This window comes from Carettochelys insculpta, chromosome 1, assembly GCF_033958435.1.
Source record: "Carettochelys insculpta isolate YL-2023 chromosome 1, ASM3395843v1, whole genome shotgun sequence".
In the NCBI taxonomy this organism is placed as follows: domain Eukaryota; kingdom Metazoa; phylum Chordata; order Testudines; family Carettochelyidae; genus Carettochelys; species Carettochelys insculpta.
The window spans coordinates 352,600,586-352,627,433 of NC_134137.1; the positions used below are offsets into that span (position 1 = coordinate 352,600,586).

The 26,848-nt window shown below is 46.0% G+C and overlaps 1 protein-coding gene across 1 annotated transcript in view; it reads right to left on the minus strand.

The window, feature by feature from the left end:
• PRKAR2B (protein kinase cAMP-dependent type II regulatory subunit beta) overlaps positions 1 to 26,848 on the minus strand; it is a 180,712-nt gene that overhangs the window by 39,145 nt on the left and 114,719 nt on the right. The window contains exons 3-4 of the mRNA XM_074984145.1: positions 8,452 to 8,504; positions 5,305 to 5,388 (exon numbers count right to left, since the gene is read on the minus strand). Of these exons, the coding sequence (XP_074840246.1) occupies positions 5,305 to 5,388; positions 8,452 to 8,504 (137 nt within the window). The remainder of the gene's footprint in view (positions 1 to 5,304; positions 5,389 to 8,451; positions 8,505 to 26,848) is intronic.

The following is a 26,848-nucleotide window of genomic DNA, read 5'->3' on the forward strand; positions in this document are numbered from 1 at the left end:
GCCCTATGTTTTAACATTTTAACATCATCTGAAAGAAAACATAAAATCATCACTCAACATTTGCAGATTACACCAAAATTGAGCAAGTAGTAAAATAACGAAGAGGACAGGTTACTGACTCAGAGTGATATGAATTGCTTGGCAAAAAGTAGACAAGCAAACAGTACAGCTGTCTACACATGCATGAAATGGCAAAATATGTGGCCCTCTTTTGAAAGAATGGGAGGAGCGTCTACACGTGCAACACCATCTTTCGAAAGAAAAATCGAAAGAATGGGGCACAGACATCGAAATCCAAACCCCAATCCCATATCAGGAAAATCGTCCCCTTTCGAAAAACTAAATCAAAAGAGTACATGTGTAGACACTCCACATTCAACTTTTTAAATAGAGGGGTCTGCCATGGCACCAGTCAGCTGGAGCATGGGGCCGCTCCAGCCAGCAGCAGCAGGGCTCTATGATCCCTGTGTCCAGCTGCCTTAAAGCAGCCCAGATGCAGGAACCCTGTGGCAGGAAGCTGAAAGCATGCTAGGAGCAGCCCCAGCACGAGCTCCAGTAGCACGCCCTCTGCACAGCTTGCGAGCACCAGCAGGTGACAATAACCAGCAGCCAGCCCCCGCGGGAATCCCAGGACCCCCTCTCTGAGCCCTCCCAGAGCTCCCAGGGTTGTGGGGATGAGAAAAAAAAGGGCCCCCTCCAGACTAAGAGGGAGCTGAGGGACCTCCTTGGGTTGTGGAAGGAGAAGGAAGTCCTCCACAAAATGGGTGTTAAGCAGAGAAATGCTGCAGCATTCACCCGCCTGGTCCTACTCCTCTTTGCAAGGGGCCACCTGGAGCATGCTGCAGAGCAAGTATGCTCAAAAGTAAAGGAACTCCACCAGGGCTATGCATGGGCCCAGGACCAGGCCGGCCACTCCAGGGCAGCCTCAGCTACCTGCCCCTACTACCAGGAGCTCCAGGGCATCCTGGCCCCACCCCCAGTGGTCCTCGACATGTCGGCGGATGACCCACAGCCAGAGGCAGAGGAGCAGCCCAGACTGGGGACCCAGGAGGCTGAGGGCACCACCGAGTGGTTGAGTGAGGAGGGGAACCTGACCATATACATCCCCTCCTGCTCATCTACCCAGGTGACCAGGAGCTGGGCATCCCTGGATTTTGCCAAGGGACCCTCCAGTACATACACGGCAGGGCATGCACCTCCTCCCTGGTGTGAGGGCTATGCATTGGCCAGCCAGCCACACACAGGACCAGTGGTCCCCGGCCACATACATGCTGGCCCACTGTGGTACATGGCACCCTGTGGCAGGCTGCCGGCGATGGCCAGCACCCGCCCCCAGCAGACAGTGCTACGAGCCACATGCGGGATGGTGGCCAGTTGGCGCTGGACAGAACCTAGGGACCACGCACCATGGGCTGGGAAGGCCCACCCATCTGAAAAGCCCCCCGGCTGCCATGCCATTGGATGCCTGACCTGTGGGGGGGCGGGTGTCCCAGGAGAGGGCGGCCCATGGCCAAACCCCCTCGCCCCAGGCCATAGTACATTATCGACACATTGTCCCTCTCTCCATACAGCTGCACCAGCCAGGAGCTGGAAGAGCCCCGCATGATACCTTGTCCCTTGAGAGCCCCCCGGCAGATGTTGAGAGCAGCCAGGCCCCACCCCATGCACCGTGCCATGGGGCTGTGGCCAGAGAGCCCCCCGTGGGCAGAGGATGATCTAGCCAGCTGCTGCCAGGCTGAGGTGACACCCGCGGCTCATGGAGGCTGACCTGGAATGGCGGAGGGCGGCATGGGACAGGTTGCTGACCACCCTGGAGGGCATTGGCACCAGTCCAGGACCATGTGGCTAATGTGGCCCACCTCCTGGCCCCAACAACTGCTCCCCCCACCAAGTCTGCTGCCGGCCCTCCACCAAGCCCCCACGGCCTTACCTGCCAGTGCTCCCCACCCTCTCCCCACCCCGTCGGCGACCCCGCACACCAGGAGGCAGGGGATCCTGGAGCCGACAGGGCTCATGGCCTACCACCCCGCCCCTGGACTGAGCCCCCCCGGCCCCTCTAGGTTCAGAGCCCCCCACCCCAACTCCTGTCCAGGTTAAGTGCCCTTCTGCTCCCCTCCAGGTTCACAGCCCCCTCGACCCCCGCAAGGTTCTGAGCCCCCCGCCCTCCTCAACACCATCTTCCCCCACTGCTGTACATAGCTATACATAGTGTTTAGTTGTTGATAAATGTTTATGTTCCATATACCCCATGTGCTGTGCCCCTCAGGGGGATGGTGGGTGGCAGATGTGTGCATTTGGCACTGCTGGCGGTGGTGACAGGGATGGCAGGTGGCGGATATGCATGGGGCATGGGTGTGGGTGCGGGTCACAAATGGCCATCTGCGAAGGCCTGCCTGAGGGCCTCCCTAATGCGGAGGCCATCCTGCTGGGCTTGGTGGATGGGGGTGGTGCCCAGCTGCTCATACCCAGCGCCGGCCTCATTGCCCGCCCCCAGATGTAGGCGTCCCGCCTGCCCTCCGCAATGTTGTGGAGAACGCAAAAGGTGACTATCACCTGGGCACGTGAGGACCCCGACTTCCAACCCCGTGTAAAGGCACCTCAACCGCCCCTTCAGGCACCTGAAGGCCCACTCCCCAATGTTGCGGGCATGGATGGGGCACTGGTTGAATGCGTCCTGGGTGGGATTGAGATGTCCTGTGTATGGCTGCAGGAGCCATGGCTGGAGGGGGTAGGCTGCATCTGCCACCATGCAAAGCAGCATGGTGACATTTCCCGGCACCAGGATCTTCTGCTGAGGGACGAATGTGCTGGCCCCCATGCGCCAGCAAAGCCCATAGTTCCAGAAGACCCAGGCGTTGTGGGTGCACCTGGCCCAGCCCACACAGATGTCTGTGAAGCTGCCCCTAGCGTTCACCAGGGCCTGGAGGACCACTGAATGGTTGCCTTTTTGGTTCATGTATTGGCTGGCACTGTGTGCTGGGGCACAAATGGGAACGTGTGTGCCATACAGGGCACCAAAGCAATTCGGGAACCACAGGTCCTCAAAGCCTGTGATGGCGACATCCAGATCCCCCAGGTGGATGACCCTCTGCAGCAGCATTGCATTGATGGCTCTGACGACCTGCATGCTGGGGGCAGGGGATGTGTTCCCATGAGGGCATGGTGGGCCGTCCCCACAGGCCTGGCCTGCCCCCTCCAGCCTGCCCCCGCCTGCCTGCCTGGCCCCTGCAGATGGGTGTTCCCCTCGCCCCAGCCCACCCACCTGCCCGTGGAGGGTGAGTGACCGGGGCCTGACTTACCTCTGTAAGTATGGCCCTGATGGTGGGGTTGCCCACCCCGAACTGCTTTCCCACGGAGTGGTGGGAGTCCAGGGTGGCCAGTTTCCTGATGGCAGTCATGACCAGCTTCCCCAGGCTGAGAGTGGGCTGCATGCAGGTATCCTGGTGCCAGAGTGCAGGGGCAGCCATTGACAGATTTCGTTGAAGGTCTTCCTCAACATGCAGAAGTTCTGCAGCCACCTCTCATCATTCCACTCCCCCAGCACCAGGCGCCCCCACCAGTCAGTGCTGCTCAGGTGGGTCCAGAGGCGCTGGGGCACCCGGGGGGCAACTGGCAGTGTCCTGGGAGGGGAAGCCCCACAGCTCCAGGGGGACTGTTCAGCCACCTGAGTAGATGGGGGGTGGCTGCGGCGACAGTGCAGAGCACTGACATCAGGGTCTCCAGGATGAGGGTGGCCTCATGCAGGAGGTGCTGCTGTGCCTCCCTCCTGGAGCACGAGTGGGCTCTGCTGGGCTGGGGAGAGCTGGGCAGCACTCAGCTCATGCGGGGTGGAGGTGGAGGGAGGGGCCCTTTAAGGGAACAGCTGGCTGTGGCCCCAGAAGGGCTTGTCGGCCATGGGACCCCCTCCATGGCATCCCTTGCCTCCCTTCTTTTGAAGGAGGGCTTTGAGCCTTGTGGACACTCCCTTTTGAAAGACCGTGGCGGCCCTTCAAAAGGGTGGATCAACCCATTGATCCGCTTTTAGTGTGCGGTCGCTTACTTTTGGCGACCTCTATTTCAATTTCTCCATGTCGATTTTCGCCCTTTCGATGGAGTGCTCACATGTAGACCCAGCTAATGTGTTTCAATTTGGCTAACAGTAAACATCTAGGAAGAGAAAACATAGATAATATTTACAGGATTGTGCACTATCTTGGGGAACAGTGAATCTGAAAATTGACCATGACGGATAATCAAATTAATATGAGCTCTCAGTGGGAGGCAGAGGCTAAAAGAGCTAATGTAATCCTGGGATGTGTAAAGAGTAGGAACAGAAGTTATTTTACCTCTGTATTTGGCACTGGTGCAACTATTGCTGAAATACTGTGTCCAGATCTGGCACCCACAATTCAAGGAGGATGCTGATAAATTAGTGAGGATTCAGAGAAGAGCCATGAGCATGATTAACAGATTAACAATGATTACCATGTCTTGTACTGACTGAGGTTCTTGTGGCTGTTCATTTAAATCAACAAAGAGATTATTAAGGGGTGATCATGTTTATAGCCTATATGCACCTGTAAGGGGAGCAAATATTTAATACTGGGATCTTCAATCTAACAGAGAAAGGTGTAATGTTATCCAACAGCTGAAAGTTAAGGCTAAGCAAAGTCAGATTGGAAGTAAAACATACATTTTTAACAGTGAGAGTAATTAACCACTGGAACAATTTTCAAAGTTCATGGTGGATTCTCCATCACTGTTCTGTGGTACTGCTGTATTATAAGCAAAGTATGTTTTGAGAAACACTAGGCATTCAGTAGTACACATTACAAAGTAATGAAGATGATTGCTTTCCATAATGTAAATATTGTCCACTAAAGACACTGCAAAACAACAATGTGCAAGTAAAAAACCAGTATAGTGCAAACTTATATATATTTAAAAGTAAAATGGTACTGTTCATTTAAATCCATTTCTGCCAACATGAACCAACCATGGGTCTGACAATTGGTGCATGTGAAGCTGTGCTTTTCCTTACTCTCTAGTAGTACTGACTGAGTGATTGGGTAACGATATGGTTCTTGATGCACTGTGGAATATTGAGGGATATAGGGAGTTCTCCTTTGACGGCAGAGGAAGGTGAACCCATAGTAGTTGGACCTATATGTCAACAAGAGTGCAGCATTTGTGTTTGTGGCCTGAGAAGCGCCATTATGTCTGGGTGCAATTTGCTTTCCTTTTCTTGCTGGGACATCTGTGCCTTCTACCTAATTCAATCTTATGGGCACTACTAAATATTTCTCACTGAAAAGAATCTCTTACCGGATCTAGGTTCTTAAAAAGAAGAATGTCCTTGCAAGCCTCTTGCAATCTGTTTCTCTGATCATCTGTTTTGGGGTAAATAATCTAAAAGATATAACAAAATATCCTGCTTTAGTTTTCTTTTCTCAATGAAGAACAAAATGATCATCATAAAAGAGCACATAGCTGAAACTCTGAACTAACTCTGCCAAGAAATTTTACACACCACTAAGACATCACTGGCAGCATTCTTGTCTTAAGCCATAAGGACATACACAGAATCTTAGGGTATGTCAACACAGTAGCCTTATTCTGAAATAAGCTATTTCAAAATATCTGTGCTGAAACAGCTTATTTCGAAATAACTGATCCATTGAGGCCGTTTCTATACAGGCCACTTTCTTCAGAAGTGGCATGCTAATATACGGAGCAAAAGATGCTAATGAGGCGCGGATGCAAATTCCCCACACCTCAATAGCATAATGTCATATGATTTGGAGTATGGAAGACCATTCTTCCGGACTCCAAAATGCCGAGTAGAAGCGCAGCCCCTGGTGGGGGGCTTCCAGAAGGAAGTCCTTCTTTCAGTGGCCCCTTCTTCCCAAAAAATTTTGGGAAGAAGGGGCCTCCGCAAGAAGCACGTCCTTCCGGAAGCCTCCCCCGGGGGACATGCTTCTACACAGCGGTTTGGAGTCCAGAAGAACAGTCTTCTGGACTCCAAATCACGTGATGTTATGCTAATGAGACACGGAGAATTTGCATCCGTGCCTCATTAGCATCTTTCGCTCCCATGTATTAGCATGCCACTTCCGAAGAAAGTGGCCTATGTAGAAACGGCCTGAGATAAAGTACAGCTTTGAAATTGCCTCAAAATCATACTTTCACTACTTCATCTGGAAAGTTAATGCAGGACCTTGCAACGGGTGACTGAATTGTTAAGTATTAGTTTTGCTAATGCAAAGAAACAACTATTGTATTTTTAAATTAGAAAATATCCATGCAATTTTATCTTTATCTTTTTTCATCAAGGAAATCATTCTTATAGCTACAGAATTATAAGGACATTGAATGCTTTAAGAGCACAGAGCCCTTTGAGGAAATATATCATTGAACAAGAAAGGTCTCATCAAAAAACTTTGGCTATGTCTACACTACAGCGCGATTTCAAAAGGCGAGCTTTCAAAAGCAACCTTTCAAAAGATTGCCTTTAGAAAGCACACGTCTGCACACAAAAAGCAGATCGAGGTCACAAACCACTATTTCAAAAGACTGGTCTGCTCTTTCGAAAGGAAGTGTCCACATGGCCCAGGACGCTCTTTCAAAAGAAAGAGCCAAGAAACATCACAGACGGGGTCACATGCCGGACAAGCCCTTCCGGGAACCTCAGCCAGCTGCTCCTTTAAAAGGCCCCTCCCAAACATCCTCGTCCTGCACACATCCAAGCGGAGCTATGCAGATGCTGATCCTGGAAAGGAGCCACCTTGGGGAACAGTATGGACCCCCAGCAGTTCCCCAGTGTTCCACCCCTCGAGGCTGTGGTCGGCCAGCTGGCAACATTGCTAGTAGCCATCCCCCAGCTGCTCCGGGGGGCCACTCTGATAGTTGCCTTTCTACAGACCATCCTTCAAGGGTGACACCAGCACCCACTCCCCTGGGCAATGAGATGCCTGTGGGGCAATCCCACCAGCAGTGAGTGGTGGGACAGGCTGGTGCTTGGGAACTGGGACAACAACTGCTGGCTCCAGAACTTCCACATGACCAAGTGGACATTTCTGGAGCTATGTCACTGGCTTGCCCCAGCCCCCCAGCACCAGGACATCTGTATGCAGCCTGTGTTCCCCCTGCAGAAGAGGGCAGCCATTGCCATCTGAAGCTGGCCACCCTGGACAGCCACCGGTCAGTAGGCCACTAGTTCGGGGAGGGTAAGGCCACCCTCAGGGCCATCCTCATGGAGGTAAGCCATGCTCAGGCCACAGATCCACCATGGGGAGAGGGCTCCTGGGCAAGGGGGACTTTCAAGGATCGGGAGTGGGGAGTGCCCTGTGGAGGGGGGACCAGGGAACGGGGGTCCCTGGGGAGGGGTGCCTGGGGAGGGAGGACGTTGAACACCCAGCCACACACTTAGGAGTGTGTTTGCCCCTCCCCCCTATGCCAGTCACCTGGGCAATCAACAAATTATTTCGAAAGGACTTGCTAGTGTAGATGCACCCTAAGTGTAACAGGGAAGATCACTCAAAACAATTTTAATATTTAAAAAACTGGCCTCTACACAGGGACCCAAGATAGGAATTCAAGAGATGACAATCCTTTGGACCAAAGTCTAATACACCATCAAAGAAAACTGAACAATAATAGTGAATATAGGTTCCATAACTACTAATATCAACAATCTCTTTCTTTATTTCGAATGTCCAAGAACTGAGAAGTAAGCATTTCACACAATAGCTGTGTCTACACGTGCACACTACTTCGAAGTAGCGGCACTAACTTCGAAATAGCGCCCGTCATGGCTACACGCGCCGGGCGCTATTTCGAAGTTAACTTCGACGTTAGGCGGCGAGACGTCGAAGTCGCTAACCTCATGAGGGGATCGGAATAGCGCCCTACTTCGACGTTCAACGTCAAGGTAGGGACCGTGTAGATGATCCGCGTCCCACAACGTCGAAATTGTGGGGTCCTCCATGGCAGCCATCAGCTGGGGGGTTGAGAGACGCTGTCTCTCCAGCCCCTGCAGGGCTCTATGGTCACCGTGGGCAGCAGCCCTTAGCCCAGGACTTCTGGCTGCTGCTGCTGCAGCGGGGGATTCATGCTGCATGCACAGGGTCTGCAACTCGTTGTCGGCTCTGTGTATCTTGTGTTGTTTAGTGCAAGTGTGTCTGGGAGGGGCCCTTTAAGGGAGCGGCTGGCTGTTGAGTCCGCCCTGTGACCCTGTCTGCAGCTGTGCGTGGCACCCTTATTTCGATGTGTGCTACTGTGGCGTGTAGACGTTCCCTCGCAGCGCCTATTTCGATGTGGTGCTGCGCAACGTCGATGTTGAACATCGACGTTGCCAGCCCTGGAGGACGTGTAGATGTTATTCATCGAAATAGCCTATTTCGATGTCGCCACATCGAAATAGGCTACTTCGATGTAGGCTTCACGTGTAGACGTAGCCAATGAGTTACATACCCTTGATTCTGCATCATCCTCCTCTTCATCAGGATTGTAAGCTTCTGCACATACTAAAACAAAACAAAAAAAAATAAAACAAGAAAAGTTTAAGCAGATCCTCAAAAGGCAACATATTCTATAAGATTTACAGAAATAACAAGAGGAAACACACGAAGTGCAGTGCTGAATTGTAGTAACTGATCATTTCTCTCTATTCTTGTCCTGTTAAGGGCTACTATTTTATCAGACATATTGTTAAATATTTATATTACACTAGCATCCAGAGAACCAAGCAAGGTGTGGAACTCCACTTTGCTAGGCACCCCACAAACTGCCTACAGCGTTCACTTCATAAAACAGGTTCAGTAATTTAACAAGACTGATTCATGCTCAGTGAAATCAATGGAAAGCATTCTGCAGATTTTACTCGAGTTAAATTAAGTCCAAAGTAAATGGAAGTATACCCACAAAAAGAAAATTTTCTATACGGTGAACAACTAAAGTATCTGTTAGTCTATAAAGTGCCACAGGACTTCTTGTTGTTTTTGAAGATTCAGACTAACTCAGCTACCTCTGAAATTAGAACATTTTATCTCTCAATAAACAAAACAGACTTATAAACGGTACTACGGTAGCTGTAATAAATGAGTCAGGCTTAGGGGAACCTAATTGCTTAGAAATAACTCAAAGTAAACTGTATATATATGCTGTAATTATAGCACAGCTGTACAGGATACTCTATCTCACTCTCTGTAACTGATTTATGTCTGTCTGTGAAAGGGTGAGAAAGCCAAGAGGAAATATGATGTGGTACTGCGTAGTGTCTTGCAGAATGTATACACACAACATTCTCCCTGTAAAAGTGCAGCACACTTCCCATTTCCTCTTACCACCAATTCTCTACACCAGTTGTCACCAACCAGTAGATCAGGATCTACTGGTAGATCTTGGAGCCTCTGACAAGTGATGCTGACCACTTTTGGCTGGGAGGCTGTCAAGTACTGGCACTGCAGCTGCCCCTCTCTCCCACTGCCGAGCTGATCCTGCCCTCTGTCTGTCTTGGAGCTGCTCCCTGGGATCCTCCTGCTTTCTGTGCAGGGTGAGGAAAATAGGGGAGGGGGTGAGGATGTCATGCAGTCCTCCTCCCACATCCCTGTACCCCATCTCCACAAAGCAGTGGTAGGAGAGGCATGGCAGGGCATGGGACGGAGGGCACTTGCTGGAAGCTGCTCCTATGTCTGAATGTGCTCACGTTACTTAAAGGGGAAATGCAAAGCTGTCGCTCACACAAACACACTGTGCCTTTCACATTCACCTCCAGACACAACACAGAGTTGTGTTGTTTTCACTTCTTTTACTTTTTTCAAAGTGTCACTTTACGTTTTTGACTGGTCTCTGCACTTAATTTTTATTTTTCTCTTACAATGCCTGACCTGTTGCAGGTGGAGTAACTGTCTCTATGGTAAATTAAAAAAAACCACATGTATTATATCTAGGTTTTGGGTTCTACTGGTGGTGCACATTTGCCCATTGCTTCAATATTGGTCCACATAAAAAAATTCATTCCAATTTTTTCCATCCACGTGCACAACACTAGTCAGGAGTCTCCTGGAATTGGACTCAATCTCCTGGAGGCTCCTGCAGCCAAATCAGGAGATTAGATGCTAAAAGCGTGGCAGCACAGTGGGGCTAAGGCAGACTTCCCTGTCTACCCTGGCTCTGCACTGCTCCCGGAAGCAGCTGGTACATCCCTGAGGCCTCTGGGGGAGGCGGGAAAGAGAGTCTCCATATAATGCCCTTGCCTGCATGCATCACCCCCTCAGCTCCCACTGGCCGGGAATGGGGAACCAAAGCAAATGGGAAATGTGGGGGGGCCTGTGGAGAGGGAGGCAATGTGCAAAGCCACCTGCCTCTCCTCCTCAGGAGCTGCTGCTGCTGGACATACTGGTCACTTTCAGAAGCAGCCTGCCTTAGTCCTACTGCCCAGGAGCTGCCTGAGGTAAACGGTGTACAGCTGAAGTCTGCATACAGAACCTCTGCCCCAGTCCTGAGCCCCTCCTGTGCCCCAAACCTCTACCAGAGCCTGCACCCTGAATCCACTCCTGCATCCCAACCTTCTGCCCCAGGCTCAGCCTGAAGTCACTCCCATGTTCCAAAGCCCTCAGCTAAAGACCAGAGCTGCACCCCATTGCCACCCAATCTCCATCCACAGCCTGGTGAAAGTGAGTGAGGATGAGGTAAGGGGGTGGAATGAGCAGGGTGGGGGCTCAGAGAGGGAGCAGGAAAGGGAGCAGGACAAGGGTATTTGTGTTTGAGGTAGATCCCAGATTGCACTTAAATTCAAAAAGTGATGTGCTTAAAAACAATGGAGACTGCTAAGCTACACTAATGGGCTACATCTACACAAGAGGCTTCTCCCAGCAAAACTGGGCTATTGTTGGGAAAAATAATAGAAGCATCTACATGCAAAATGTGCTTTGTTAACAGTTTGTCCGGCAACATTATACCTCACACCATTCAGGTATAATGCCTCTCTCAACGGTGTTCTGTCAACTAAAGACATGTGTAGATGCTCTGGGACCCTTCTGTTGACAGAAAGGGCTTCTGGTTCAGGCAGCCTTGTTTGCAAAGCTTCCGGTCGGATGTTCTGTCGAGAGAAGGCTGGGCAGTCTGGCTGCTTTCTCTCAACAGAGTGAATTGCTCTTTCGATCTGCTCGTATGTGCAGGTGCAATCTGTTGACAGAAGTTTTGCCAGGAAATCCCTCTGTTGACAGAGACTTCTTGTGTAGATGTAGCCACAGAGTCTAATAAAAATGTTTATTTTTGATGTGAAATCTTTTTTATGTTGTTATCCCAGTATCAACAGGATTCAGCCAGTCTTTTACGACATTTTAACAGCCTTCTAGATCTATAAGAGAAGAAACTGAATTTAGGCTTAGCTATGCCTCAAATAACCGTTTTAGTCTTTCATACAATCAGAAGCTAGATCACAACATTAAGGCATTTTTGTCCCTTTGAAATATATCTCCTCACTTCACTCTTCCTTGCTTTACGTTCATTCTCACTGTGTCATTCTTGGGTCATTAGCATTTTCCTTCACAGAATATTTCCATTTTTACCAGAATTGATTATGGACTATGTGACGTTTCTGTAGTTTGTTCTGGCCCACACAGACCCTGAAGACTCGCTACAATCACTGATGAATTCTCTATCCCGAGCCTGCAAGTTGTTTCCTCTTGACGTAAGCATGAAGAAAACTCTTCTATTCACTCAAGGTATATCTCAGCAACCCAATGGCATTCTGGATAACAGCCCATTAGATGTGGTTCAGCAATTCTGTTACCTTGGATCTACTGTCACCACAAACCTATCCATGGATGAAGAACTGAACATCAAAATCGGGAAGGCAGCTACTATTTTTGGCAGACTTTCAAAACAAGCGTGGAACAATCTTAAGCTGACAGTGAAAACAAAGATACTCATCTACCAGGAATGTGTATTGAGTATCCTGCTATATGGTTCTGAGGCACAGACCAACTACTCGAACCAGGAGAAAAAACTGAACAGCTTCCATCTTCACTGCCTCCGCAGAATTATGAATACCATCTGGAAAGATAAAGTTTCAAATGCAGATGTCCTGTCAAGATCTGGCATACCCAGACTCATAGTGATCCTCAACGGCAGAAGACAATGATGGCTTGGTCATGTGAGAAGAATGGGTGACAAACGTCTTCCCAAAGAAATCCTCTTTGGTGAACTGTCATGTGGGTTGAGAACAAGGGGAAGACCAAAGCTACGACTCAAGGATACATGTAAAAATGCCATGAAAAAATTCAGCATCAGTCCAAAATCCTGGGAATCTACATCATCGGATCGAAATACCTGGCAACGATTGCTACGACAGGGCACGTCATCCTTTGATAGTACATGTGCACGCCAAGCAAAAGAAATTGGTCTTAGAAGGAAAAACTCTCAGACTCAAGAATTCAGAAACAGACTGACATGGTTATTGCAATCGACCATGCAAATCCAATATTGGCTGGATAAGCCACGAGAGAAGCTACAGACTCAAACAATGTCCACATATCCTCAAAACTGCTGCTAACCACCACCTCTCAAGATGAAAAGGGGCCATATATATTATTCTGTTACAATTTTGATCTGCCAGTCTTTTTGCCATAACCAGAGAGCTATCAGTCTTGCTTTGGTTAGGTCTTATCTCTTGTAATTACATATGTATATGTTTAGTTCATAACTGTTCAGCCAGTGGTTTCAACATTGCAGAAGCATTGCTGTGTAGCTCAATGGCACTAAATATGCAACTTCTTTTACATCAATTGCTTATTTGAACCACTTCTTCACTATACATATTCCACAATCTACTAATTCATTTGCTTGTGGGTACTTCAAGATCAGATATCATATGCTGAAATTCGTAAATTTTGGTTCAAACATGATTTTAACATGTCTGAACACAGTTGATACTGTGGTATCATAAAGCATCAATACTGAAAAGTTGCTAAAATCATCCATGATCAGGAGATTATGTTTCCCCAACAGAAACAAATCAGCTCCAATTATGTCCTATGGGACTATAGGTTACCCATGCAGTATTAAAGGTTTTCTATGCCGTGCATTTCTGAACTCCAGAAAGATTACACATTTCCTCACTATTGCCCTAATACGACTATTCATCTGAGATTAGAATACACCTCTCCAATTTGACCAAGTCACATGTAGGAATCTTTCTTTCCATTCAGTGCTGAAAGTTTGTACTACTTGTGATATTTCATCCATCTAATAATTGTCCTTTGTACCTCATCCCACATTCCTGGTTACAAATGATGTGACGTTTTTATCATACTCACATGTATTGCTACTGCTCACTCCAGATCATCATTCTGTATAACAGTAACCATTGTTACCCATTCTATTCTATAAAATTTTCCTAACTTCATGTGATACAGGATAGTATATATAATTATCATGCCAGCACCAAAAGGAAACATAACAGTCATCATTGCCACCCATTGCTTAATTTGACAAAGTAAAACTATGTTTATTTAAATTATCCAGTTGTGTACCATCTTGTATCATTTAGATCATTCACTAGATTAAAGAAAAATTCCAAAGAAAAATATGAATTAATAAAATGCATTGCATTACCAACACCACACTTGCTCAGAATTGCAAACAAGTGAAATATATTGCCTTATCAGGAAGAGAAATTGGTATATTATGGTTCATCCATTTATTTAAATGTGAAATCCAGAAAGAATTTCCCTGATCACTGTATACAGTATGGTCTATTGTATAAAATCAAAAGAAAAGAAAATTACTTCAGAAATTAATCGATTTCTTATCAATATAAATATATAGCTCACTTACTTTAAGAATATAGCAAAAATAATATTTCTGTGGTAGCTATCAATTCCCTAGCTATGCTGAAAAATTAAGAGGAAATCAATAACTAAATAATTAATCAGACTATGTATATATAACAAAGCAATTCATTATACTAAATACATGGAGAGAAGAAAAACAAAAAGCTTTCACCATTAAGTATTAAATTTATGCATACTTTGCATACACTAGAAAAAACTACTAGAAAGAGATTGCGGTGTATCACGTGATAGTTTTACATTTATATAGCTTCCCTACTCTGCTCTGTGAATAGGGAATATACTTTGTCTATAGTTTACCTTTAATCCTTGCAAGATTTATTACCAGAAGATTTACCCAACACTGCTTGGATCCTTCAAAGCAGGGCGCTAGGAGTGTGAGGGCTGCAGTCAGGGTTGGGGCATGAGGAAGGACTCAAGGCAGGGAGCTGGAAGAGTGGGGGGTGCAGGAGTCACGGTTTGAGGGCATCGGGAGCTGAGGGCAGGGGGTTGTATGTGGTTGTGTGTGGGGAAGGGCTAGAGACAGGGCGAGAGATGAGCAGGGTTTCAGGGTGGGGGACTGTGTGAAGTGTTGGAAGTCAGGGTTCAGGGGTGAGGAAGAGTTCAGGGTAGGGGACTGAGAGCCAGTAGGGGCTGCATTGCTTAGGCAGTGGCTCCCTGGGGCTGGCCATGGCAGGGGTCGCAGCTCCCCAGAGCCGGTCATGGTGCGGAACCTTGTTTTTTGGATCCGAAGTTGAATATGCAAGATTTGCCATCTAAGAAAAAATCTTTTTACTTGTAATGGAGCAAATTTAATTTGTAGCCATTCAGAGAATAAATAGTGATATAACTTCTACTCAGAGTAACTTTCCAGAGTACTGTATTTAATCAGAATCCCTATGTTGTAGGTGAACAACAATAACATTTAGCTTTTATATTATGTGGCCCCTTTAAAATCTAATTTCCCTTTTCATACAACTCTAACACTCACCACCATACATTTAAATAATAACTAGGGTGACAGCCAGCTTTGTTACTACTATTACTACTACTACTGCTACTATTTCTTGTACTCCAAGTGGAACATATGTCATCTACAAGTCTCTGCCACTTCATTCTGTCTTGGGACAAAACTTCTAGCTGACTTCAGGAGTACCCTAGTTGTTGTCTTTCAATCTCAGTAGACCTTCTGCACATTGTCCGAGGTCTTCCTCTTTTGTGTTTTCCTTGAGAGTTCCATCTGAGAGCTTGACGGACTTTGCTGGATGATGGTTTTCTGAGAGTGTGGCCTTGCCATCCCCACTTTCTTCTCTTGATTTCAATGTCAATTCAATTCTTGTCCTGCACTGTTCCAAAGCTCTTCATCTGTGACAAAGTCTTGCCATTTGATGTGAAGGATGTAACTCAGGCCTCTGTTTATGAATGTCTGTAGCTTGTGGTTTGAGGACTTTGAGGACTTTTTAGTATGCCAGGTCTCACAGCCATATAAGAGCACACTCTTCACATTTGTGTTGAAGATCTGCAGTTTCATCTTCACAGATATAATTTGTGAACTCCATATGGGACGAAAAGTCTTTAATGCAGCTGTTGCTTTCCCTATCCTGGCACTGATATCCTTATCTGCTCCTCCATCTCTGCCCATAATACTCCCTAAGTAGGTGAACGGCTCCACAGCTTCCATGTCATACCTCCCAGTGTAATGGTGCTGTTGTTGGAACGGTTGATTGTCATTGTCTTGGTCTGTCTCTTGTTAATGCTCAGTCCAGTCATTGCGGCAGTTTTGTCTAGTGTTATAACCTTTTCTTCCATGCTTTCATGTTGGTGTGAAAGGAAGGTAACACCACCAGCAAAATCAACGTCCTCTAGCTATTTGAAAAGTGTTCCCTGAATGCCTTGTTGATGGCTATCTGCTGTCCTGTTTATAATCCAGTCCATTGTGATCAAGAACAGGAAAGGCACCCTTGTCACACTCCTAAGAGTATGCTGAAGGATTCTGTCAAGACACCATGGTAAAAAACTTGGCATATTGAGGGTTTGTACATTGAATGAATCAGGTTAATAATTTTGGATGAGATGCTATGGTGTTGCAGCAGTTGCCACAAAGTGTCTCTATCAATGCTGTCAAAGGCTTTTTCAAAGTCTATGAAAGTTATGTATGGGGGTAGTTCCACTCAAGTGACTGTTCTATGCGCTGTGAGTTGCTATTTGGTCAGTACAGGATCTTTTGCTTTGGAAGCCAGCCTGTTTTTCCCTGAGCTGTCTATCAACCTCTATCTTTATTCTCTCCAAGAATCCTCTTGAACACTTTTCCTTCAGAAGCTTGATGGGATAGTCACGTTTCCAATCTTGTGGGATCTCTCCAGTGTCCCATATTTTCCCAAATAGATTGTACATCATGTTGACTGAGGTCTCGCTACCTGCCCTGACTGCTTTTGCCAGGATGTTGTCTGAACTGGGTGCTTTTCTGCTTTTCAGATGGGCAATGGTTTTTCTGATTTCTTCTTTTGTAGGTCTACTGCTGTTAATTTGCAGTGGTATATTTGCAGGTGGTAACTCGGGAGGTTCCATGTGGGCAGGGTGGTTCAGTAGCTCTTCAAAGTGTTCCTTCTGTCTACGGAGCTGCTCACTTGGGTTCATTATCAAACTCCCTTCCTTATTGTGTACTGGCTGATCTACTTTATGCCATGACCGAGCTAGCTTCTGTGTGATGTTATACAGCTCTTTCCAGTTTCTCTGTTCTGCAGCTTGTTCAGATTATTGTGCAAGGTTTTCCACAAAGTTCTCCTTGTCCCATTTTACAGCTTTTTTAACTTCTTTGTTGGGTTCTGAATACAGTCTCTGACCTTCCACCTTGGCTGCTTCTCTTTTGCTGTTGTTGACAGCTGCTTTTCCGTCCTTTCGTTCCTTCATTTTTCTGAGTTTCTGCTGTTGCCCATTCTTTGTGATGCCTTGTCCTCTTTCCCAATGTTTTATCACAGGATGTTTTGGTGTGTTCCCAAATTTGTTCCACAATAACATCTTTTGGGATGAGGTTTGCCAGAAGTGCATATCTGTTCGACAGCTCCACTTGGAAACCAGCTCTTGTCTCTAAATCCTTCAGCTGCTATGTGTTGAATCTCAGTCCTAGCTTGGTCACTTTTGTGCTATAACTCTTGAGCCTGAACTTGAGTTTTATTGTGACCAAATATTGGTCTGAGCCTACATCTGCTCCTCTTCTAGCGCAGACGTAGTGCATCAATCTTGTGAAAGAACTGCTGATACAGAGGTGATCAACATGGTTTTCTGACTGGTGATCTGGTGAAACCCAAGCGACCTTATGGATCCTTTTGGGTAGAAAACACTACCACCTATCACCAAAGCACTGAAGGACCAAAAGTTACTGAAGCGCTCTCCATTTTCATTCATGTTGCCTAGGCCTTCTTTTCCCATGGTCTGTTCTCTGCCTGTATTTATACTTCCAATTTTTACATTGAAGTTGCCCATCAAAATAAGCACATCCTTCTTTGCTTTCTAGTTCACCACACTGTAGTTTCTCATAGAAGTCTGCTTTACATTCCTCAGCTGCTTCACCGGTTGATGCATAACGTTGCCAAATTAGTACCTTTCTCACTTTGGTGTAGAATCTGGCTGTGATGATGTGTGACTATACTGCTGTTCACTCCATGAAAACACCAGATGCCTCCCTTGTTAACATCAAGCCCACAACTTCAGCATGTGGTGCGCCCGTTCTTCATGTCCTGAGTAGATGGTTTCACCTGTTGCTAGGCATAGCTGCCCAGATTGTGTCCATCTTGTCTCACACAAGCCCAAAACTTCAAACTTATACTGTTTAATCTCCACTGCAGTCTGTGCTGTCTTCCCCATTTGATATATGGTACCAAAATTCCATGTACCAATGTGGGTGGTTGTCCTGGGTGGGAGAAGAGTCATCTGCGGGGCAGCTTCCATTTGGCTTTCCCTACCATGCTTCACACTCAATCTCAGAGGACTGCCATCTTCTCCCAAGACTTGCGTATTTGTAGGCTGCTTTGTAGATGTTTCTGTAACTTTTGTTTTTTTACGCATAGGGTTGTTAATCCTTTTACCTTATTACCGGTGATCCAAATTTGTCTGGTCTCTACCCTTTGACCTATCCAGGTTGGGCGACCCTTCCAAGAGATGTAGTTCCCACTGGCATAGTTCTCCGGATCCTTGAGAAACACAAGCCACCTCACCACAAGGAGTGGACCATGAGGTTAATACAATTATTAACACAATTTATTAAAAAGAAATTACAAATACCACATTACTGAAAAATTAAATAATTGGAACGCCACATATATATATTTTACACTTGTAAGCAGTAATAGTATGACAATATTTTATCCAAGCACTCATATAGCACTTTAAGGACTAACAAAATAATTTCACCTAATAAATTATTTTGTTAGTCTTTAAAGTGCTTCATGAGTGCTTGTTTGTTTTGTTACAATATACACTACCACAGCTACCTCTCTGTTATTATTTTATCCACTATGTGTTCTGTGGAAAGTTGGAAAAAATCTTCTTCATAATTTACACTATTACCCCTGAGGAAATTTTGTGCCACTGCACCCCTGTAAAATCCATGCATCACACAGAATATTTTCTCCCTGCAGAAATTACATTCTGCCAGAAAGTGCTGCAGTTATGTCTTTTACACACCTGGGGCCGCTGTGGTGCCAAAAAAGAGCAGCCTCTTCCAGGAAGAAGCCCAGCTGCAATAGGGAAGAGAAAAAGGCTGCTTTCCTCATGCTAGTAGGGCTATGTAAGGAAGAAGTGGATATGGGGAGATGGACAAATTGTGGGGCACATGAAGCTACTGGGGTCATAGAATGGGATTCAGGGCCGTATGTAGGGATGAGAGATGTTTGTGTGGAGGTTCAGGGACACGTGAGGATGGGACAGGCGTGTGAAAGAGAGAGGCTAGGGCAGGGGTCAACAACCCTGGCCTGTGTGCCAAGAGTAGCACGTGAGCCAATTTTCATTGGTATGTGAGATGGGAGTTCAGCCTCGTCCCTCCTTCCACATGCAGTTGGGAGCTTGCTCAAAGCCACGCGACCTGTGGATTAACAAGAGACAAGCTAATGCTACCAACCATGACTTAAATGGTAAAGCTCTGCATCTTAATTTATGTATTACTTTTATTACTGACGCTGTTGCAAGTAGGACTATTAGTGACTTTAAAAAGTATCACCAGCACTCGGCTCATACATAGAGGTCAAAAGATCAAATTTTGGCACTCTGCCAAAAGGTTGCTCACCCCGAGCTAAGGATTAGACATGGTACGCATGGGGGAGGCTCCCTAACTATACCTTCCCTCTCAACCCCCACCGCCTTCTGGTTCCATACTTAACCCTATAGCACTCCCAGTCAGGGTTGCCAACCGTCAGTAAATTTATGGACAGTCCATAAAAAATAAGCTGAAATTGGACATGTCTGTAAAGTCCATAAAAAAAGTAGGTGTCTCTAAATTTCGTATAAGTGCAATAAAATTTAAAAAACCAACAATTATTCTACAGCAATTAAATTTCTTCTATGCTGCTTCAGCCGTTTTACTGCAGAGCAGCAGAAATTGGACATTTTAGTTGTTTATTTAGCTCAATGGCTGAGGAGACATAACGTGAAGCACGTGATACACATGATGTTATCATCTACCTTATCTCACCGAGTTAGCATCAGCACATTAGCAACATGACTAACTAAATGAAAGTGAGTTAAACAGCATACTGTTCTTATGATGCATGAATGAAAACGATTACTTTTCACTTTTGGCCATTTATATCATCTTAATATAGTCTGTAAAAAAATTTGTCTGTCTGTAAATTTTTCCCATTTTGTTCATAAATTAGATTTCTGTCGATTGGCAACCCTGCTCTGATGTTGTAAATATGCTTCTGTACTATAGTTTAAATGAACACGCCTGATAAGAAATCTACTTGTCAAAAAATTTCTTGAATTTTTTTGTTGTCTATATTGTTACTTAGTTGCTGACATTGCATCTGATGAAGCGGGTCTTTGCCTATGAAAGCTTTATGCTCCAAAATATCTGTTAGTCTATAAGGTGCCACAGGACTTCTCATTTTCACAGACACAGACTAACATACCTTGCCCTCTGATAACAGTTGCTGACAGGTATTTTGAAATAAATTATCAAAATAACTGAAAGTGGTCTGATTATAGTGTTATTCTGACAAATAAAATATCCAGAATCTTAATAAATTATGTACAGAATTTTAATTTTTTTACACAGAATTTCTCCAGTAATAATATTATATACCATAAAATGGTTGAAATAATTGAAAGACAAAAAGTACTAAAATATTTACAGTTGATTTTTAATAAATTATCACATGGTCACCAAAAGCTTTTGTGGCACAATAAGATTGCCAGTGATGGATCTAAACTGTATATCTGACAAGGCCTCACAGGACCTATCATCAACTGTACCATCAGGGCCTCCTCTACCTGCACACCTACTAACATAATATATGCCATCATGTGCTAGCAATGCCACCATTGCAATGTACATTGTTCAAACTGCACAGTCTCTACGTCAAAGAAATCTCTGAGGTCCAATTCATTTGCAAATTTGACTCCATCAGCCAAGGATTAAACAGAGACTGGGAGTGGTTAGCCCCTTACAAAAGCAGTTTCTCTGCTCTGGAAGTTCATACCTCCACATTAGAATCCGACAATAGGCCACATCGCCCCTGACTGATTTGACTTTTTTTTTCTCCTCTCGATGTATACTATTGATAATGGGTCATTTCCACCCTGACTGAATAGACCTTGTCAGCTCTGGCCCTCCCTTTTACTGGAACCCCCCTCCTTAAATACTCCTCTGAAACCTACCCCCCGCCCCCAGCATCTGACGAAGCAGGTCTATGCCCACAAAAGCTTATGTTCCAAAATATCTGTTAGTCTATGAGGTGCCACAGGACTTCTTGTTGTTCTCTAATAATGATTTAATGAACAATGTAAACATTCATAACAGACTTTTTAGATAATTTCTACTATATTTAATGACCAAATATAGTGACAGACCAGAAAATCAATCTATGTACTACAAAATTTTCAAACCTGTGTGCTTAGTATTCAGTACCTAAATTCATATTTAAGCACCTAAATAAGAATGATCAGATTTTCAGAGTGTTAAGCACCCATAATTGACTCAATAGAAATAGCCACAACTGACAAGGATGGTAGGAGTGGAGAGAGTAAGAAAATGGTAAATATTGTTACTTTAAAGAGGAAGTAGAAAGTAACATTCATATTAATAATGAAAACAACCCTGAGTTTTTCTGTTGCACTTACCTCACTTAATCCCACCGCTGCTTGTCTTTACCTAGATTTTAAAATATCTGGGGTGTAGCACATTGCTTTTTGTTCTGAATTTACAAGGGAATTTAATGAGAAACGGGATATTGGGGACACAATGCAACTGGCATGGCCAAATCTCAATTTATGAGCCACAGGCAACTTTTTTATGATTAAAATGCAGCAGTTTACAAAACCCCCAAACTCTCCCCCTTCTCTGCCTACTAGACTAGGTTGTGGGGAGCTACAGGTGTCCGCCCCACAGGGCATGTTGAAGAGAAGTCTCAATCACCAATAGGCAAGCTCTGCTCCACGGGGCAAGTTGTGTATGTCTTATGGCTCTCGAACCTTTGAGGATTATTATTTGTGGCTTGGAAGGTCAGTAAATATGGCCACTCCTAAAACAGAAGATTAAAAGACAACATTGAGTTTACAAGCCTGACAGACAGAAAAGGCAGAGAATTTAAGAAACAAAAAAGGGGCAGAAGATAAGTAGTTGAAGATAAAGGTGTTATTTGTAAAAACGACATGCTTTGAGATAGTGGCAAGACAATAATGTGATGTCAGAGGCAATAAGCTGCATGCAGGCTACCCGGAACTAAAGTACATTTGGAAATTGTTCGCATAAAAGGAACAGTTAAAACTAAGAGAGCAGACGAGGCCACCAAGAGCAATAGAGCCGGGTTGGGGAGAGCTATGCAGGCAGCTGTGGAGAGCTAATATGGAGTTGCAAATACTCCTCCTGCTGCACGTGGCTGGGGAGCCCCAGGCAGGCAGGAATACAGGCTGGGGAGTGACTTCTGTCTCCCACCCACACCACACAGCCACTCACCAAAGATGGCTCTTGAGTTGGGCTCTGCACTGACCTGCATGGGATGGTGGAACCTCAGTGGGAAAAAGGAGGAGAAAGTGGCAGGGTCCAGACCACCAGGTCCCTCCTCTTTCAAAAAATGGGAAGACAAGCTTTCTGACACCTTCACCCCCATTGTTCTAATGCTAGTGGCCTGGGGCTCAACCACGTAGGAAAGAAGATCCAAGGGCCTGTGGCAGAAGTAGGAGGAGGCTTGCAGATGGATTGTGGTTTGGGCAGGTTGAGCCTTCCCTGCCTTTGATATCCACTGCCCATGAGGATTAATTCTGTCAAGTCTTCTTAGAACCTGCCTCAATATTCAGCAACCACATCATCGAAGGTATGAATTTGTCTCCAGCTGCCATTTGTATGACAACCATGGAATTTGAGGAACTCGCTGATTTCTTTGTTGCATGCTCTTACTTCATAGAGTCTTCCAGACTGACATTCTAGCTGGTGTCCTAGTCACCCTTGTTCGCTCCCATTGGGGTGACTAAGAACTGTTGGCATTGAAAGATCATCTCTTTATCTTGCTAAGGACACAGCTGTGCAATAAACAATTTCTGGACTGATAGCTGGACTAATTTGTCCCTCCCTTGCCAGACTTAAATTTGGTCTTATAGGTCATGTCAGCAAATGTTTTGATGCCAGATTTCTTGACTAGACTGAAGAGGCTGTATCCCATCAGAATCAAGTGACCCTCTCAAAAATCTCTCCATTTGTTCACCAACATCTGCTGTTTTCAGCTGAGGGTCTTATGAATCTCATGTTACATGCAGTCTAGTAGATATGTTAATAAGCACGTCTGCACATGGTGCCGTCAGGTGGATTTGTCATATTGATGATGACATGGCTGGTAGGAGTTGTAACACAATCTTCATCCTTCTTCAGTGCAGAGACAATTTTTTAAGGATTTTGTCTTCTCACAGTTTTTGCATATTTGTAATAAGAAACTGTATTGTCATCTCTAACTGACCTGTGCAGAAATGTCACTGAATTAAAATTTACTGCTATTGTTAAATAGCCTTCAGCAAGAGACTAGTCTGCAAATTTCAGCTGACAATATAGAAAAACTATCATTACTTGAGATGCTTTGACAATTAAGAATGTGCAATGTGAAACCAGTCCATTATAGTACATTGCAAAATGTTGACAGTTGCCATTTTTGCCACATGCTAAACAATTTCATTATTTCTGAAAAAATACTTCCCCATGTAAAACCAACACAACTCTTTTCATGCATTATCTCTTAGTAGCTTTATTTATCCGGCACCTTTCACATTAAGGTGTAGAAATTAACTTAAACAGTAAAAACAGTAGCCATAGTTATGCTGCAGTGTTTGTGGAACCGTGCAAAAAATTATGCTTTCATTGGGATACTATTGTTTCACCTCACTTATAGGCTTATGGTGCCACTTGAGAGCTACATCTCATACCTCATCTAAATACATATGAAATAAGTGATTTACAGTAAACTCTTTCTTATCTGGCTACCCTAGGACTGGGAGGCTGCTGGATATGCAAATATTCTGGTTTATCAAGAGTAGCTGGGGGGAAGCACAGGCAGGGGCCAGTAGAAAGTTCAGCTCCCCCCCAACTCCACCACCCAGCGCTGGCTCCCCCTGCCACCGTTGCCCCATTTAGCTTTTGGTGGGAACAGCAGGAGCCACTGGTGGGGCTTGGAGTTTGCTGAGCAGTACAGGGCAGGGCTCAGAGATCGCCATGCGGCACAGGGAGCTCCTGACTGCTGCCCTGCAGCCAACCACCTGCCTGGACACCAGGGACCTGTGAGCATCCCAGCTGGCGCTGGGCAGAGCAGCCACAGTGCAGCTTGACTCGCCTGGCAGTGCTGAGCGGAGAGGTACCAATAAACCCACTCATCCCAGGGGGGCTTGTGGAGCACCCCAGAACTGTCTGGGAAAAAATAAACGGGAAGCCACGTCATGGCTCAGGGTTTGCTGGTTTTATGCTGGTTATCTGAGAGTTCTGGTTGATCAAATAACAGATGAACAAGAGTTTACAATATAAGGAGAGTGTGTGCAGAGTATATTTATCTCCAAAACTACTGCTTGGAGATAAAGTGACTGCACTGGACACCAGAAAGATACAGAAAATTAACCTTCATTAAACTAGGGGCACAGAAAGGGAATAAGAATTTTTCTCCATTTCCACATTTGTTGACATTATCACTAGAATTTTAGCATATTGATTCGGGCAGCTACACTGAACAGACACATTGGAATGCCTCCAAACAGCCTTCAGCATCAAAGAACTGATGACCATAAATTTCAACTAAAGAAGCAATTAGGACACGTAGCTAGAATTTACCCTGAGAAATACACGTCCACCAGACATTTGGACAAGTTGACATTCAACATCTGTTTCCTCCACATTTCCAGAAAGACCACTGAAATTTTTTGCTCACAAGATTTATTTTATTTTCAACTAGAGGAATTTGATAACTAAGAAAAACACAATTGTTAACTAGCAGCTGTTACTTTAGTCAGCTACTATCAAAATATAAATTAACATTCTGAGATAACATTGGCAATGTGTATGAAAATAAAACAATGTACGGAACTCATATTATAAATTATACAGAATTTGGTAAACCAATTCACTAATCTACCATACCAGGCATTTGTCCACAAGAAGTACCCAATGCAGCCAAACATGATATGCTCACCCACATCTAGAATGGCATTTAAAGGAACCAACAAGGCAAGAGTGGGGCCAGAAACAAATTGCAGTCCTTCAAAGGATATGGTCTGTTTGCTCAATAGTCACAGAAACACAACATCCAGGGCACCTACTTGAGAATCTGATAGGAGTTCTTTCCCGAAGCTACAGCTACACTACAGCGATCTTTCGAAAGGCGATTGTCCAGAAGATACCTTCCAGGAAATCATCTTTCGAAAGAGCGCGTCTGCATACCAAAAGCGGGTGGAGCTTTTGATCTGCTCTTTTGAAAGACCGATATGCTCTTTCGAAAGAGAGCATCCACACAGCCTTGAGTGCTCTTTCGAAAGACCAGGACTGGAAACGCCATGGACAGGATGGCATGGCCAGCAAGCCCTTCTAAGAACTCTGGCCAGCCACTCCCTTAATGGGCCCCGCCCAAACAGCCCCTCCACACACAGGCTGCACACAGCAGAGCAGAGCCCGTCCATGGTCCCAAAGCTCACAGCCAAGAGCCAGGGACTAACAGGAGCCCCAGACTCACATGCTCGCCCAGGCTGGGCTGCTGGCTACCATTGTTGCAGCCACCCTGACCTGGCCCCACAGTACACCCTCCCCGCAGGCCATCTGGCACCTCTGGGGCTACCCAACCAGCTCTGACAGGTGGGACCAGCTGGTCCTGTGCAAGTTCTACAGCGTGGAGTGGCTGCAGAATGGTGGCTCCATGGAAAAGGAAAGTCCTGGAGCTACGCAGCTGGCTCACCCCTGCTCTCCAATGCCAGGACACCCACATGCTGCTCGCCCTGACCCTGGAGAGGCATGTGGAGCCATCGTCCTCGAGGAGATGCACACTCAGCTCGCAGGCCTGGCACAGGGAGGGAGGAGGGGACCGCTAGGCAAGGGGGATCCTTGGGGGCTGAGGGTGGGTGAGTGATGGGGTGGGGTGGGGAGGCGTAGCCTGTGGAGACTGTGATGCCCCACCCTGACACAGGCTCGCTGCCTGAGGGACAGCCCACCAAGGGAAGAGCTGGGGGCACAGTGGGGAGTTGGGGGCTGGGAGGGGACTAACATCCCCCAGAGGGAGCTCACACTCAGGGACACCACCATGCCACTGTGCATGGTGGGGGATGCGGCCTACACCCAGCAGCTCTGGCCCATGAGGTCGTACACAGGCCAACCAGAAGCTGTTCAACAGCTGTCTTGCCCAGACACAGTACCCCACTGAGCGTGCTGTCAGCCGTCTGAAGACATGGCTCAGGAGCCTCCTCATGTGCCTGTGAATGCCAAAAATGGGACCCTCTTTGTGGGGTGGATGGCCCAGGCCTGCCCCAGGTACAACCAGCCTTCCATGGCCCCTTATTGTCAGGCCCACTGCAACAAGTCCTAGATCCAGGAGGCCCTTCAGGAGGGTTTTGCCCCCTGAATCCTGGTGACCCTCCCTTGGGCAACCCCACAGGCTCCTCCTGCCTGCTGCCTCACCTTGATAGGTGATAGGAATAAGGAGAGTTTGACGTTTGCAGAGCACTTTCAAAAGGACCCTGGTGTAGATAAGCCACACCAGAGCAAAATGTGGCACTTTCGAAGTGCCATGGCTGGCAGTATGCTAATGAGGTACTGAATATTCATTTCAAAGCCTCCTTAGTATTCTCTGATTTGGCCATTAGCATGGCCATTTCAAAGTTTTGGCCAAGTGTAGGCGTAGCCATTATACTAACCAATGCTATAGCAATTGTTCTGCCACATGCTGTCTGTTACAGCAATTGTAATCTTAACCCCTTTGTCAGAGCAGAGAAGGAAGAGCTCACCAAGCTATTTTGTTTTTCTTTATTCCGCTGGATTTCATAATTTTTAAAAAGTACATACCAACCTAATGAATGGTCTTACTAGTGAATGGATCTTTACACTGAGCCCATCAGTCACCTCTAATATTTGCAGTAGTTTTAACTGGTAAACTCTTGTACTATATTGTATTTTCATTTCATTCAGCAATACAATATGTATATCATAAGCCGCGTCGACACGTGCACGCTACTTCGAAGTAGTGGAAGTAACTTCGAAATAGCGCCCGTCGCGGCTACACGCGTCGGGCGCTATTTTGAAGTTAACTTCGACGTTAGGCGGCGAGACGTCGAAGTCGCTAACCCCATGAGGGGATAGGAATAGCGCC